Source organism: Strigops habroptila, chromosome 7, assembly GCF_004027225.2.
Source record: "Strigops habroptila isolate Jane chromosome 7, bStrHab1.2.pri, whole genome shotgun sequence".
Taxonomy (NCBI): Eukaryota; Metazoa; Chordata; class Aves; order Psittaciformes; family Psittacidae; genus Strigops; species Strigops habroptila.
In genome coordinates, this window is record NC_044283.2 from 57,939,654 (window position 1) to 57,953,744 (window position 14,091).

A 14,091-nucleotide genomic window follows, 5' to 3' on the forward strand; every position below is an offset into this window, starting at 1 on the left:
ACTGAGTCTTCAAAGCTGCCTTCATAATCTGCGCAGGTCACACAGACCATCTTCCTCCTCCTCTGCCTTCATCAGCAAGACGAAGGCCTCCTAGCAAAACCCTTTCTCTCAAACTTCTCCCCAAAATGCAACAGCCTTCCAGTGACTGCTAGAAGCAGCAGCCAGTGCAAGCCATAGAAATTTCCATGGCCAGAATAAAGCAGTATGGGGGCAGGTGAGCACAGAGAAGTGGGTACAGACCTTACCTCACTATGTGGCACAAACTCTGTGTTAATGTGTAGAGATTATAACACATAGGGAGGTGAAGGCATGTAGCAAGAGCCCAGCATTTCTCTCGTACTCACCGACACCAACGGATACCACTGCAACTGAGATGTAGTTGAGGAGAGATTCATCTGCGGACAGGAGGAAAGGCTTGTGACAATAACTGCATCAATCATCCTGCCCTCCTGTGTTGGCTGGATTTAGCAAGGCAGCGCAGCTCTGCTTACTCATAAGGCATCTCCAACCTGAGAAATGAGCGATGGCAGCTGTGCAAAACTTGGTGTAGACATCTACCCAGTCAAGCTGCTAGCTTGTTAATTTGAGTTCCCGGAAAAAATCTGGTCACAGCATTGTCAGTTTCTGCTGTTGCACGGGTGGTCTTATCCAGCCTGATGCCAGGAGACAGCTGGTACATAGCTCCACCACACTGTGGCCTCTACCTTCACTTTGGTTCTCGTGTTCACCCTGCTGTCAGCCAGAAAGGAAAGGGGTAGCAACAAGACATAGGGCAAGGCTTAGCACTTGCAATGGGAGCTACTTGAATTGTGCATTTTAGGCCAGAGGATCAGAAAACACTGCAGGGTGATGCTGTCCCCATGCTCTGTGGCACAGCTCCTTATTGTGCAACTAGACCTAGCTTGCAGATCAGAGAGTCAAAAAGGGCAACGCTAAGCAAATATGTACCCTTTAGACTAGGAGGAAAGAAAGGGCTCAGAGTACATCTTTCTGAAACCAGGCTCTAGATGTTTTCAGGTTGGACACCCAAAAGTGGCTACCTCAGAAGATCTGGGTCAATGCTTTGGGGAACACACATACAAGGACCAGCAGGACGTCCAGCCCTGCAGAGCTAGAAACAGTAAGACACAACTAGGTCTCAACCCAAAACAGCGTGTATCAAACTAAGGGTGGGCAAGTCAAGGAAGCCCCCTGACTGGCTTACTGCCCACCTAGACAAAAAGTTTAAGGACTGCTACCAGGTACAACTCTGAATCAACCCTGTAGGCATAGACTACTTGACCTAATAGGTATATTTGACCTACGGTATAACTAAACGTGTGTCGTGGTTTGAGCCCAGCCGGTAACTCAGAACCACGCAGCCGCTCCCTCACTCCCCCCGCTTCTTCCTCCCCCCGCTCCCGGAGGGATGGGGAGGAGAATCGGAAGAATGTAACTCCCATGGGTTGAGATAAGAGCAGTCCCGCAACTAAGGTATAATACAAAACCACTACTGCTACCACCAATGATAATAATGATAAGGGAAATAACAAGGGGAGAGGATACAATTGCTCACCACCTGCCGACCGATACCCAGCCCGACCCGAGCAGTGATCTGGGCCTTCCGGGTAACTCCCCCCGGTTTATATACTGGGCATGACGTGCTGTGGTATGGAATACCCCTTTGGCTAGTTTGGGTCAGGTGTCCTGTCTCTGCTTCCTCCCGGCTTCCCCTCCTCCCTGGCAAAGCATGAGACTGAGAAAGTCCTTGGTTGGAATAAACATTACTTAGCAACAACTAAAAACATCGGTGTTATCAGCGTTGTTCCCAGGCTGAAAGTTAAAAAACACAGCACTGCACCAGCTACTAAGAAGGAGAAAAACGACTGCTATAGCTGAACCCAGGACAACGTGTTGTTTGCAACTCCTTCTTCTTGGAGTTCATCGAAGTCACAGGTTTCTGTTCCTAACACAAGCTCCAATACTGCTGTATTTTGAATTTTAAAATCTGACTGAAGACGAGCACATTTAATAACTTTTCTGCTTAATTAAAATAGTTCTTATTAAAAACATATTCGAATAAGTTACTTTTTGCAATGTGTAATATATCTCTCTCTTTTTTGACTATTAACCCCTTTTATGGTACAAAATGATTTGTCTTGCAAAATTCATTACATAGCAGTTTCAGTAATTTAATTCTGCAGTTAGGGTGGTTTTGCAATCCTGCACCCATTTCTGGTTTCATCCACTGTTGGTCAATCCCACAGTGCTAATATACGGACAAGCCAGCACTGCAACAGCTTCAGCTTGCTCTTTATATCCAAAATGGCTGTATTGCTTTAGGCAACAGACCACTGCATTCCATTTAGACTTCATATATTTTTATTCCTTTCTCACCTTACTTTGCCTTACACTTCCATTCCCCAAATAATTAGCAAGGTGTAAAGTGTTTATGGTATAGAATAACATCTGAAAGCTTCTGCTTAATTGCTACAGTTAAAATAGACACACAGCCCCCTCCTTGTTTTACTTACTTATTCATTTTTAAAAGAAGAGTAAGCTCTGGCATTCACTACATACTGATAAGCAACATTTATCTACCCTGAGGTACCTTCGCTTATTCTGTTTTGGATGATTTTTTAAATTGTATTTTCCCGCCAGCTCTGAACTTATTTTCTGTCTGCATATTTTTCCCCATGGTACATTTAAGATGTATCTGCTATAATTAATATGATGTAAAGCACAAGCTTATATGAAAACCAGCTTATAAATTTAGAATAATTCTGCAGCAATTACACAGGTAGAATGGCTTATTTAACTATGAGCTTTGTCCCATAGCATGGAAACCATTATATTTTATAGCATTTAAAGGTCTTAACTAATATCCTACTGACTCAAACAATAGATAGATATTTAACATAGACCTCGTCTATGTTAAATGTATCTCATAATTTAACAAAGTATCTATAGGACTGTAATAATTTTCCCATAACACAAGCCAAATGAACTTCTTAGCTGATGAAAAGTGATTTGTTTCCAAGTCTTAAAATCTCTTTCCAAAGGGAGGTTCTCACTTTTCCTTGTAAATTGCCCAAAACGACAATGAATGCTGCAGGTCTGTAAGGAAGGTCAGCCCTTGCCAGGAAGATGCATCAGCAAGATCCAGCTCACAGGTCCTTATGGTCCTGCTGTCCTCTCCCCATGCTAACTGGGGTTCTGACCGCAGCCAAAGGGGTACCTGTGGGTGCGGGTCCATCACTTTTCCCAACACCTACACATCCTGTCCATTTGCACAGCAGGCTCGTGATCTTGGGCACCATTATTTACACTACTGAAATATATGACTGAACAGGAAACTCTGGGCCAACTAATTTCAACAGGCAGGAAGCATACTCAAATTAAAATCTCCTCCTCTTAAGACTGGAATTGATCCCAGCAACTTCTGCTCTTGAAGCACACCAATAAATCCCTGCCACCATGGTAAGCTAACATCATTTTCTGCCCCTTTGGACAAAGACATTTTGCTGTTTCATGCTAAAGAGCCAGACAACCATCAATCACCTCCTCAGCGGTGCTACCTTCCAGCTCCACCTTGCCACATACATTCTGCTAATAACTAATTAAATCCCAGCCCATAATGCACAGAGCAGCCACCAGGGTCTCCTCCAAAGAACACGGTCTTTTGCTATGCTACTAGGGAGGGAGATCATTCTTGACCAGATGTGAAACTTGTCAAATCAGCGCTGGCTTTTGATTAAGGAGCAGGACACTAATGTCCACGTCTCACAATGCCTGGTGTTTGGTCTCATTAGGTAAGGTACTTACACCAAGGGGTGCTTCCTGTATCCAAAAATCCAATAAACTGAAGTCAGTAAACTACAAATCTCAATGACAAGAGAAAAATGTTTCTGTTGCAAAAGTCCTAGAATATTAATAATTATTGTGTGTACAACAGTCCTCCTTAGAGATCTTAGTCACTGGCCAGAACACTGCTGTAAAAGGTCCTGCATGAGCATGCAACATTCTTTCCCCAAGGATCTTTCCACCTCCAAGATGACAAAAAGATCTTTGAGGCAAGAAACACCTTTTTGCACAGGACACAAGACAACGGAATGGCTCAAAAGCATGCCTACAAGAGATGAGCAAGAGTCAATAAATGACAACCACCACCATTTATTTTTAAACCTCCACCTTTCCAAAACAGCAAGTATTCTGCTGCCAAGACTTTTAAATCAACTCATTGAAACAGCATAAGGAATGTCATACAAGCCACGCCACATGGCCAGTTCCACAAGCAAACCAGAGTGGGACGGTGCCACCAGGAAGAGCAAGCTGATGAGCAGCTGGAGGCAGGAGTTGCAGATGTTTGCAGGATACACAGGTGCCTTTGTTTGCAGACCAGGATGATTGCTAAAGCGGACATGCCAGAAAGCTACTGGTTGCATCACAACAGTCAACAAAGTGGAGCCAATTTGGCTCTTAGAACAACGATACTTTGGCTGCAGCCAGATGATAAAACATGACCTGAAAGTCTTGAGGACACTCATTAACACCCAGAAACACCCACCAGCTAATAGCACACTGGCTTGGCATTTGGGAAGCTTCCAGCTGTAGCTCTTTCAAACCTGCTGGCTGAGCACGGACAAGCAAGGGCCTCACATTCTCTTTCTGCAAGATGAGATAACACCAGCACTACTAGTCTAATGAAGTTTGGGTGAAATGCCATGCAGACAAGGATGACCTACTTGCAGTTTGAGAAGTGGCTTGTTCCATGCTAGCCTGTATCTGCACCCCACAGTAGGGATTGCCCTCATTCACATCAGTGGAGTGGAAAGCTATCTGCATTTCTCAGGTGCAACCTCTGACTTCAGTGACTCAGGTATATCTGTTAACTCCAGGCAGCTGATAATGAGCCAAACACACATTTCTTTTGAAAATTCAAGCAGTTGTAGGAAACTGGCAAAACCAGACCTGGATTGCATAATGCCATTAACATGTAAACTTGTGCTCTGAATAAGCCATTTCTTCAGACATCTCCCAGGATAATGCCACGGCCATTTAATGGCATGTCTCCTGGACCGATAGTGACTCCTACAGAATGGAATGGATACATCATCCTACAGCAGCAGCAGACCTATCCTGTCCTTCTCCACTGCACGCAGCTGTTGTGGCAAATGTGCTGCCAGGCCCTCATTTCCTTGGTTTTTTTCAAAGCTTCTGTCATGCATGATGGTTCTTTAATACATACATTTTATTGCAACCCTTCACATTCCTCTTCAGATTATCAAGTGAAAAAAAAAAATATACAAAGGAGTGACACTGGAAGAATATCTGAGAACAGATCTTTTAAAAATATAATAGCTGGTGTGGTTATGCAGCCATGAAAGTGGCTCTGAAACTTTCTGCCTGCATGGAAGATGCCAGATCCACATTTAGCTCAGAGCCATGGACCCTGATGTAATGCCAGGCACATGACAGGGAGATACCACAACACAGAAAATCACTAGGGAAAAATCTTTTGGTCATCAGGGCCTTCTCCTCTTCTTTCTACAGCAGCTGAGACTGTTCTCAACCAAAGACAGCCAAGACAGCTGAGGAAATGGAGGACCATCTCAACCGTTCTCCTGTTCGTGAATAAAATCACAGATGTGCACTTCACTCCCCAAGCCACTCCTATCACGATTAATGACTACTTTCAGGAGTAACTTCTTTAGCTCCACTGGGGATAGCCATGTGGGAAGCCAGAATTACACCATGGACCTAAATGCAGGCAAGGGAACTAGCTGATCATTTGGCTTTGGGTAGATGTACAGGATGGTACAAAGAGTTCCCTTTTACGTGTAGCTTGCTGTCACATAATGAGATACAGAGAATATGTCTTTTGTCCCTAGTTGGAATCTGGAAAATACTTCTGGTTCCACACATGCACATCGCACAAACATGTACAGCAGTTTATCTGCAGCTGTTGCTAGGACGACACACAAATTGCACCCCATGAGGCAGGCTCTGCACACTTCTGTCCCAGCACCCAGGATGCTCTCTACTCACTGGTGCCACAGTGAGGGCCCCGCAAGCAAAGACCCAGCTAGGACATGTTCTGCACCAGTAAGCAAAGGATGTGGCAACAGCTAATTCTGCTCATTCATCATCCTCAGCTCAGAGCCGACCATGGCGGTAGCTCAAGACAAGCTTTGCATTGGTGTGACTATCTCCTGTTTCACCATAGAGCAGAAGGAAGCTTTATGCCAGATGGTTTCTACTGTTAGAGTTACTGTCACATCGCAATTTCCCTGCTCAGCTTCATTTGCAGTAACAAAATGGTGTTACATTGGCCACTTTTCCTGCCCAGTGCATTGGCAGCCTGGGAATCTGCAGTGCCTACCTTAACTTCCACGTGTGCCATCAGGACCGCAAAGTTGGTTAGGTGATTGCAGGAGCATGTGGTGTGTGTCTTGTTAGTTGTCAGGAGGCGACACCCCTGGGTGGACCAATACCCTGTCATTGTACGCTTTGTATAGCTCCAGAATGAACAGTTTGGATTGAAATTTTCTTCTGACTGCTGCAGGGAAGAAATGAATAAATGCAATAAAAATGATAGGGTTTCATAGATTTCTAAATGCACTATTTATTTTTTTCCAGAGGCACTTGGTAAATCTCACCCTTTAATTTTGGACAAACAGTCAGCAGTGGTTTTACACGTCAAGTATTACTTGCTGATACCAACAAGTTAGATTGTTGCTGCTCTCTTTGCTAATGCAAACTTAGTTCTTTGTTCTTGATTAATTTCAGCCATAGACTAAATCCAGCTCTTCAAAACCAGATCGCTTCATTTGCATTGCAGAACAGAGAAATTAATTGCTTTAAGCAATCAACTTTTGCAATGACTGTGCTTGGCTAACAGGAGGACTAGCTGTCCTCTTTCACTCTAATTCCACTTTCCTTTAATATCCCCTGCCACCATGATAAAATAATATTATGGTCTAATATATTGGTAGTTTTTAATTACAGAATGACGTGTGTCAGCAACTGAGAAATGGGCATCAGCTTGAAGGAGACTCTTCCTTTACTTTTATTAATGCAACATAAAAGAGACATTCTCCATAAATAACACAAAGTGCAAAGGAACAAATGTATAATTCAAAATCTAATCAAGGACTACCGGGGGCCTCACATAAGCCAACTTTTGCATCACCCTGTTTTAGAAATTGAAAAAAAAAAAAACCAACATGCTTTTCAAAACTCACTCACCTTGATGTGCTTGACAGTAAACACCACGGGATCAGCTAGGTAAACCTTATTGCTGAACTCTTTGTTTATTGCTGCCGTGATGACAGGGGAGTTGACAATGACGGAGTGATTAGTCGACATTGCTTCTATCCCCAACTTCATGCTGGCATTCTCCGTGGAGAGATAAGTGCCCAGGTTATTGTACAGCACAAAAGCTACCCTGATTTCACCTAGAAGAGTAGTAAGAGGTTAGACGTCCAGGTCAGTGCACTGGTTTGGTTGGGATTTCTTTTTTTTTAGATGAAAAATATCTTCTCTGAACCAACTTTAAAACTTATCTGAGAAAATGTGAAATGACCAAGATGTGGCATATGGAAACTCACCTCTTGTCAATGAGCACCATCAGGTGCAACAAGTGGTTCATGGATAATTAGGGCAAGAGCTGCCTCTCTTTAAAACAAACTTCTATAAGCAAACAGATTGGCAGAAGACAGACAGAGAAGGTGGGCTTATTTTTGGCATTAGTAGGTATAGCTGGCTCCAGAGAAAAGATTCCAGGTGGCCCATTTCCCACCTGACATAATACTTTGCTCTCCAAGCTATGCTTGGGAAACAATCGTTCCATGTTTTGCCTGCACAAAGCCCCTACCAGAGTGCTTTGCCCCTACACACAGGTTGTATTTTAAAGGAACTCAGATAAAGGAGCATGTTAGGCCCATTAGTAGAAAGCCTGGGAGTTTGAATTTGGTCTGCAGCAGAGCTGTAGAGATCAACAAATGTGTCTGCACAAATTCCTGGTCTGGAAATAAAAGACTTGGCAGCATGAAGACCATTCACATATAATATCATCTTTAATTTATGCTGTATCAGGAGGTTCATAAGATTCAGAGAGAAAGGCACTGAAGATTTAGACTCATAACTGTTAATCAACCTCTTCTGCCATTTTAGCTCATTATTAATATTTGCTACTATTGTTTCTTCCATCTACCTTTTCAGATATTTGTATAGTGCCCCACTGTGAAGCAGTTTACTCAGACAAGCCTCTTCGCCCATCTGAAGCCTCCTACTGCCACAACAGCAGTTAAAAGCACTTCTCTGGACTCAGCACTCTGCCCCAAGCACATTTAAGAATCTGACGCATTTTTACCAGCACATTATACTTTTGAAGGCTGTGATTCACATAGTAATATAATACATTCCAAACCAGTCAACTTAATTTGCAGTCAAGGTATGAGCAACTGGTGCTACCATTAACTTAAATATTAACATAGCAATTAGTACCATACTTGAGACTGGTTAAAAATGAAACAATGCCTAAAGTATGACTGATTGATGAGGTGCTGGAGGTGCTGGACCTACCGTTTCGACCATTTTGTTTCAAGGTATTTGCTGACAGCTGAATGGCACTCCCGTGGCCCATGTTCTGGGGAAACTTCAGATCTTCCAGATTCCCATCTGTGCTTAGTCTTGCAACTTCCAGCTCTGTTTGCAAGAGAGACCAACACTAAGAAAAATCTCTACTGAAATAATCTTCGACAAGATACTTCAAAGCTACAAAATGGTGTTCCAGACCATCTGAGAACAGAGGATTTTACTTTCAATATTTCAAGCTAGACTTGGTTTGGGTTTCTATTTCTTTTTAAATCTTTGCCCTGAAGAAGTTTTAAATTTAATTAAAAGAAAAAAAAAAGTGAAAATAAATTCTACTCTCTGTGGAAGACAAAAGACAACCAGCTCTTGTAAACAAGAACCTCAGGATATTAAGGACAATGGTTAAAATGAAAATCTGAAAATGCTAGTTCTTTGCCACTGGCGATTGGTACTTTCTGTAAATGTTATCAGTGCTCAGGATCTGTATTCATAGAAATAGAAAGAAGAGTTGTTCTCATTTAACATATGCACAGTGGGAGTGCTGGTGCTTTTCATCATGCTTGTTTTTTAATTAAAATCAACAATCAGCTGAATAAAGACATAAATTTGTATGAAATGGAACACAATGCGTCATGTTGAAGAATCTTCCTGTGAAGCAGTGCTCTCATTGCTCTAGTGCAGATTTTGCCCTTAATGCCAGGGGTAATAGATACCGGTTAGGTGCTCATTTGGCATGGGATTTCAAGGGCAGAGAGCTGCCTTATTCCTTTAGGCTCTTTTAGAAAGACTTTCAAGTCCTTCAGACAAAGGGCCAAGACATATCTAACAAAACTGCTCTCCAGTTAATTGAGGGTCCTAGACTGAAGCCAGGTTTCCCAGCCTTTACTCTCCTTTCAGCTGCTGTCAGTATTTATAGGATCTGTCCCTTACGGATGTTGTCAGTGTTTTCCCGGACGATGTCTGTCTTCAGCAGGTTATCAGCCAGCACAAAGGCACTGTCCTCCACAGTGTCAAGTAACTTGGTGGCTGCGCGCTGCTGTTCGCTTGCATTCAGGTCCCTCCAGGCATTCAGAGCCTGTGGCTGCAGGAGGTTGTTCACTGTCTCCACCATGGCCTGCAAGGGAGAGGAATCAAATGAGAAAGAGCTCTAGCAAACCTGAAGTACCACTGAGACCACTGACATATGCTCAGTCCCATCCTCCACACACATCAGTTTACAGGGAGAGGACAGCATCTCATTTCCCCACTCACTGGGGCAGCCTGCAAGGGAGCTAGGTATCATTTATTCCATCAGATGGGAGAGGGAGGAAATACTGATTTTATTCTAAATGCAGGCTGGGAATAGTGCTTTTCAGCCTCTGTGATCAGTAGCTCTGGGCTTGGAGTAAGAAGGAATTAAAGGGTTGGGGGGGGCAAAGGGGAGATGATGAAATCATTAAGGAATCATGCAGGAAAATGGATTTCAAAGCCCATCTGTAAAGCAGGTTGCTGCTTCCTGCAGCAGCAGAATTCAAGAGTAGATCAGGGGCACCCAAGGAAGATATCTAGGATCTGCAAGGGCTACACTCCTTGGAGCATTTCCCACCACATAACCTCTGGCAGGCAGTCATGAAGACACAGAGACAGCTGAGTTCATCCAGAGAAGCAGCAGGTGCCCACAGAGATTTAGTTAAGACACTACGTTTCAAATCTCTCCATTCAGAAAGGAGTCAGCCCTGCAGTAAGAACTTCAGTCCCTCCTGCAGTGCACCTTCTGCCCTGGGCTGCCACGCACAAAGAGATCTCCCATGGAGAACTTCCCACAGGTTAATTTGGATGCATATCCAGGATCACATGAAACCATGCTGGCCCCATGATGGCAAAATTACAGCAGTAGAGCCTACCCAACTTGAAGGTTTTCCTCAGCCTAAAACCCCTGCTCAGTTACTAACCAGAGCTGACTCAACTACCTTCCAGTTTAATGAGACCAGCTGTACCAGTTGGTAGAACTGACTGCACAGAGGAAAAGGGAAAAAAAAAGGACTTCGATCGTGCTTTCTTCTGCTGGCTAGTGTCTAGCCACCAAGCAGGCCTGTCCCATGAACGAACACCTCCACTTCCAGCTAATACGAGATTTCAACATGCTGAAAGCCTAAAAAATGCCCCATGGTTTCACTTTCATGGAAATACTCTGGTATTTACTCCTGACAGTGTTTCTAAACCCACCTGTACAACATGACATATGAAAAGAAGATAACAGCATAGCCCATTCTCCAGCAGCCCTCAGGAGAAGTGTTACAATGACAACACAGGGCACAGAGGGCATCCTGACTCACTCACCAGTCATGGTCAGATACAAATGTGCAATGGGAGAATATAATCACATTCAACAAGAATTTAATTTTATTGCTAAATCAAGGTGACCTTAAAAAATTTTCAGTTACAGCAAGGTTCAAGGAGAAGCAAAGACAGCTAGACCTGCCACTGCTGGTGCTTTTAATCCCAGCAAAGACATTTCATTGAGACATTGCCATGTGCATATTTGTCCTATATGTATTTGAGGTTGGAAGGTTTCTTATACCACCATGGTTCTTATTGGAAGACTGAGCCAGAATTGGGCTCCTCTGACAGTACAAAGCTCTTACTCTCCGACCTACATTTATTCACGATCAATTAACTCATCTCTTCTTGTGCCATAGGTCTCCGGTACCTTAAACAGAACTTCCTTTCCCTAGCACCTACTGCCCTGGTCTCTTCATTAATATACAACATTTCTCCTGAGCTTCACAGCTTGGTTTCCCAAGGTATGGAGTAACCCATGCTTCAACCACTGAAGCAAACCAAAATGGCTGAAAATATTGTCCTCTAGTGCTACTGCAAAAATACTTTTGCTGTCAAGCCTTTACAATCCAGGACTGGAATCCTTTTCTCATTTGCTGTAAGTGGAACTTATTAACCATAAATCAATTTCTTAAACTGATTATTAAACTGATTTTCCCAAATAGTCTAAAAATCATCTTAACACATTTAATATGTGCACATGAAAAGCTGATTGACTTTAACAATGAAGATGAAATACTAAAAATCCACAGCATTTAAGTGGGTTTTTTTTTTTCTTCAGTGTTTTAAAATCTAGAAGCCTGATCTCTGTAGCTCTTAACAAAATTCTGTAGTTCACTTTGGTAGCTTATCTCATAACAGGCAAAAAGGAGGTAGTATTCTTTTCCAGCGATCAAAAAGCTTGACTTATTTTGCTGGGCAGGTTCTACACAACATGGTGTTTTCTTGCAAAGATCTTTTATGCACAGAAAGTGGAAAATGAGGACTTTTATTTTTCTCCCCTTTCAATGTTATCATGCAGACTACAATTTGCCTTACATTCATTTAGGTCAGCTACTACTAGCGTCTTTAAATCTCTGCTAAAACAACTTCTTGAATACTTCTATCAATATTTGAATGGTAGAAAGAGTGTTTGCAGCAGATCCATCTCCTGGCTCTGGATGGAAAGGTAATGCCTATTTGTCAAAACATGAAACAGAGGCTGAAATATTTATGTTACAGTGAAACATCTGCTGCAAAGATTTTTTTCCCCAGAAAAATTATTCTAAATTATCGAATGCATTTTTCATTTTCCAATGTGTATGCATGTATGCCTGCATAATTTGAGAGAGAATTCCAATTAGGCCTAATGTGCCACTTTCCACACAATATTCACTCCCCACCCAACAGACACCCCAGCGGTGCTGGTAAGCATTCATCCTCTGGAAGTGACTAACCTGAAGCCAGCCACTTCACATCACTTTGGATGTGGGGTCTGATGCAAAAGCTCCAGAAAGATTTCCAAGGACTTTGGGTCAGGTCCTTAGCACGTATCTGAACAAAGCTAGTAGAGTGTCTTCATCGGCATTACATTCAAGATGAATTTAGTCCATAGCTTTTCCCAGAGGGTCACTTCCCTCACCTGTCTCAGTGCATTAATCAAGTGTTCCCCACACTTCATTATGGCTGAGTGCTGCTGGCTGAGGCCAAGGAGATGAGGTGCTAATGAAATGTTTGCATTTTGGACAGGAGCTGAGGTAGGAGTTTAAATGAAACAAAACAGCTGTTAAAGCAACAGTGTCTCTTGAGACAGAGATGTCAACTGGGAAAAGTTGGGCAAGGGAGACGGAACTGTGGTAAGGCAGGCACACAGCACAAGGATCGATCTGTGCCTTGCATTTAAGCTGAACCATCGTGGTTTAGGTGGGTTTGGCACCTGTTCCAAGGACTTTGTGGTCTGATAAAGCTCCAGCATAGAAGAAACAGCATCAAGCTCCCAGGATAGCCTTCTCAATGACCAGTGCTAGCAGGGTTAGCCCCGACAGAAGCCCTTTGAAATGAAGAAGGTGTGACATGGGTGTGCTTGGGAGCTGATGGCATGATAGGTTTTACCTGAGATCCCAGATGATTCTGATAAAGATGGGGACTTTCAGAGGAATCTAGGAAAGTTTTGACCTAGTTTCATCCCACTTCACTTCAAAAATTTAACATGCAGCCAAGTCAAGAGCTCAGACACTCTCTAGTTTCCTTGCCCCACTGAAAGTATAAAGAACTACAGTATTATCCCCATTTAACTGCCCAAAATCACATGAGATTACTTATGTCTCTGAACAACCCAACACCCAATAAAGGGTGCTGCTTGTCTATGCCACTGAAGACCCCATCGTTGCTTATTAAACTAAAGGACTTCCTCTGCTGTAATTTTCTTCTCTGCCTGGTCCCTCCTCTCTTCCTAATGCAGCTCAACTGGTTAAACAATTTCCAAAGCATCCTTGTGAGCCTCATGCAAAATAAAAATGTGGGGCTTGGAGGCCACAGTACCTCAACATCACTCACAGCATGGCACCGCCCATGGGGCCATGCTGGGGCTTAACAAATAGGCAGCATAAGCACAGATGTACCCAGAGAGGAGGACAGCAGTAACTCAAATTACATACCTTTCACAATGTATAGGTTGCTTGTTTGTAGCCTAAGATCAAAGAAGGGAAGAAGGGCATGGCAGAAGGGAGCCAAGAAGGAAGACTTTCCATCTGCCTTTCTATCCTGATATATGTAGGTGTGGTTGTATGCTTCCTGTGATATCAGGGTATCTATACATGCAAAGCCAAGCCCCCTAAACACAAGACTGTAAAGAGCAATCATTCTGGGTCAGAGAACATTAGACTTAGTGGACCTTTTATATCCCCAGCAGTAGCTACAATTAGATATTGAGAGAAGAGCAAGAACATGCCCAGCATAGAAGGCAAATCCCATGATGATGATCCCTTTCATTACGCAGTTATACAGCACCAGAAAGTGTGCGTTCAATGTAAATAAATGTTAATAAATTGCAGAGGGAGACTTTTTTTCCCAAATAAGGGCATATGTTCATGGTTTCTGGATTCTGTCCTGAGGTTACAAAACAGAAACAAAATGTAAACCTTCCTTCTCAGACACATACAAATTGGTATTAAAAGATGTATTGTCAAAAGGCAACTAATTAGGAGCCTTACAGTA

The 14,091-nt window shown here is 43.0% G+C and overlaps 1 protein-coding gene across 22 annotated transcripts in view; it reads right to left on the reverse strand.

The window, feature by feature from the left end:
- Window positions 1-14,091, reverse strand: part of ADGRL3 (adhesion G protein-coupled receptor L3) — a 515,916-nt gene that overhangs the window by 71,666 nt on the left and 430,159 nt on the right. For 21 of the 22 annotated variants that reach the window (XM_030492003.1, XM_030492008.1, XM_030492007.1 and 18 more), the window contains 4 exons: window positions 9,508-9,691; window positions 8,566-8,688; window positions 7,228-7,436; window positions 6,362-6,538 (listed from right to left, as the gene is read on the reverse strand). In XM_030492003.1, coding sequence (XP_030347863.1) covers window positions 6,362-6,538; window positions 7,228-7,436; window positions 8,566-8,688; window positions 9,508-9,691 — 693 coding nt within the window. The remainder of the gene's footprint in view (window positions 1-6,361; window positions 6,539-7,227; window positions 7,437-8,565; window positions 8,689-9,507; window positions 9,692-14,091) is intronic. The other variant, XM_030491986.1, reaches the window with a different exon arrangement.